The sequence below is a fragment of the Egretta garzetta genome, unplaced genomic scaffold (assembly GCF_000687185.1).
Source record: "Egretta garzetta isolate BGI_Z169 unplaced genomic scaffold, ASM68718v1 scaffold17, whole genome shotgun sequence".
Classification (NCBI taxonomy): Eukaryota; Metazoa; Chordata; class Aves; order Pelecaniformes; family Ardeidae; genus Egretta; species Egretta garzetta.
In genome coordinates this window covers 208316-209252 of record NW_009260136.1, presented here as the reverse complement: position 1 = coordinate 209252, position 937 = coordinate 208316, and the positions used below count along the sequence as shown (strand labels likewise).

The 937-nt window shown below is 68.7% G+C and overlaps 1 protein-coding gene across 1 annotated transcript in view; it reads right to left on the bottom strand.

Moving 5' to 3' along the window:
- Positions 1 to 937, bottom strand: part of LOC104128794 (cullin-9) — a 12377-nt gene that overhangs the window by 7491 nt on the left and 3949 nt on the right. The window contains exons 6-7 of the mRNA XM_035897071.1: positions 613 to 880; positions 121 to 252 (exon numbers count right to left, since the gene is read on the bottom strand). Of these exons, the coding sequence (XP_035752964.1) occupies positions 121 to 252; positions 613 to 880 (400 nt within the window). The remainder of the gene's footprint in view (positions 1 to 120; positions 253 to 612; positions 881 to 937) is intronic.

Below are 937 nucleotides of genomic sequence, written 5' to 3'. Positions count from 1 at the left end.
CTGCCCCCCCCCCCCCCGGCCGGCTGGCCACAACAAGGCCGAGCTGCTGCAGGCGGGGATCCGCTCCACCAACGCCAGGCCTGGCTGATGCATGGCACAGCCGGCAAAGCCGCCCCTGCCTGCCAGGAGTCCCGGGGCCCCCTCACCTCCCGGTCGCTGCTGTGGGCACTCAGGGAGGACAAGCAGGGCTCCACACACTCGTGCCAGGGCAGCACATCCTCCTGGTAACCGTCTAGGAACTTGTTCAGGATCCTGAGTGATGGAGGGGGCCCACTCAGGCCGGGGCCCACAGACAGCGGTGCCAGAGGCAGCCCTGCCTCCCTGCCCCACCGGCAAGGCCAGCACCCCACAGGCACTGGGAGCCAAGGCTCCCCAGGCACCTCGGACACCCCACCAGCACCCAGGCACGTGCTGCTCTGTCCCCACACGGCCCTGCGCCCCCGGTCACCCCGTTCAGCACCCACATACGTGCTGGGCTGCACCTGCCCCTGCCCCTGGTGAAGAAGAACAGACCCACCAAACATGCACCGTGTCCCCTCCCAGCATCACCACCAGCACTTGCACACCTGCTGCGGAGGCCCCAGACCCCCACCAAATCCCCCCGGGACCCACCTGAGGATGCTCAGGCTCATGGCCTTCTCCGCCCCCAGCAGCTCAAAGCTGCGCAGCAGCAGCCTGAAGCACCTGTGGTCCTGCAGCAGCTGGGCCACCTCGCCAGAGGGGATGGGGCCTTCACCACAGCGCTGCCGCCCCAGGGCCACCACCACATCCTTGGACAAGATGCCGTCCCCCAGGCCACCTAGTAGCGTCCGCACGTCCCTCAGGTCCAGGGGGGCCTCTCTGCCTGCCACAACAAGGACACGTGGGCCCAGATCAGGCACTCACTTGAGAGGCACCAGTGGGGTGCTCTGCCCTGGCAGGCAAGGCAGCCCCGCCC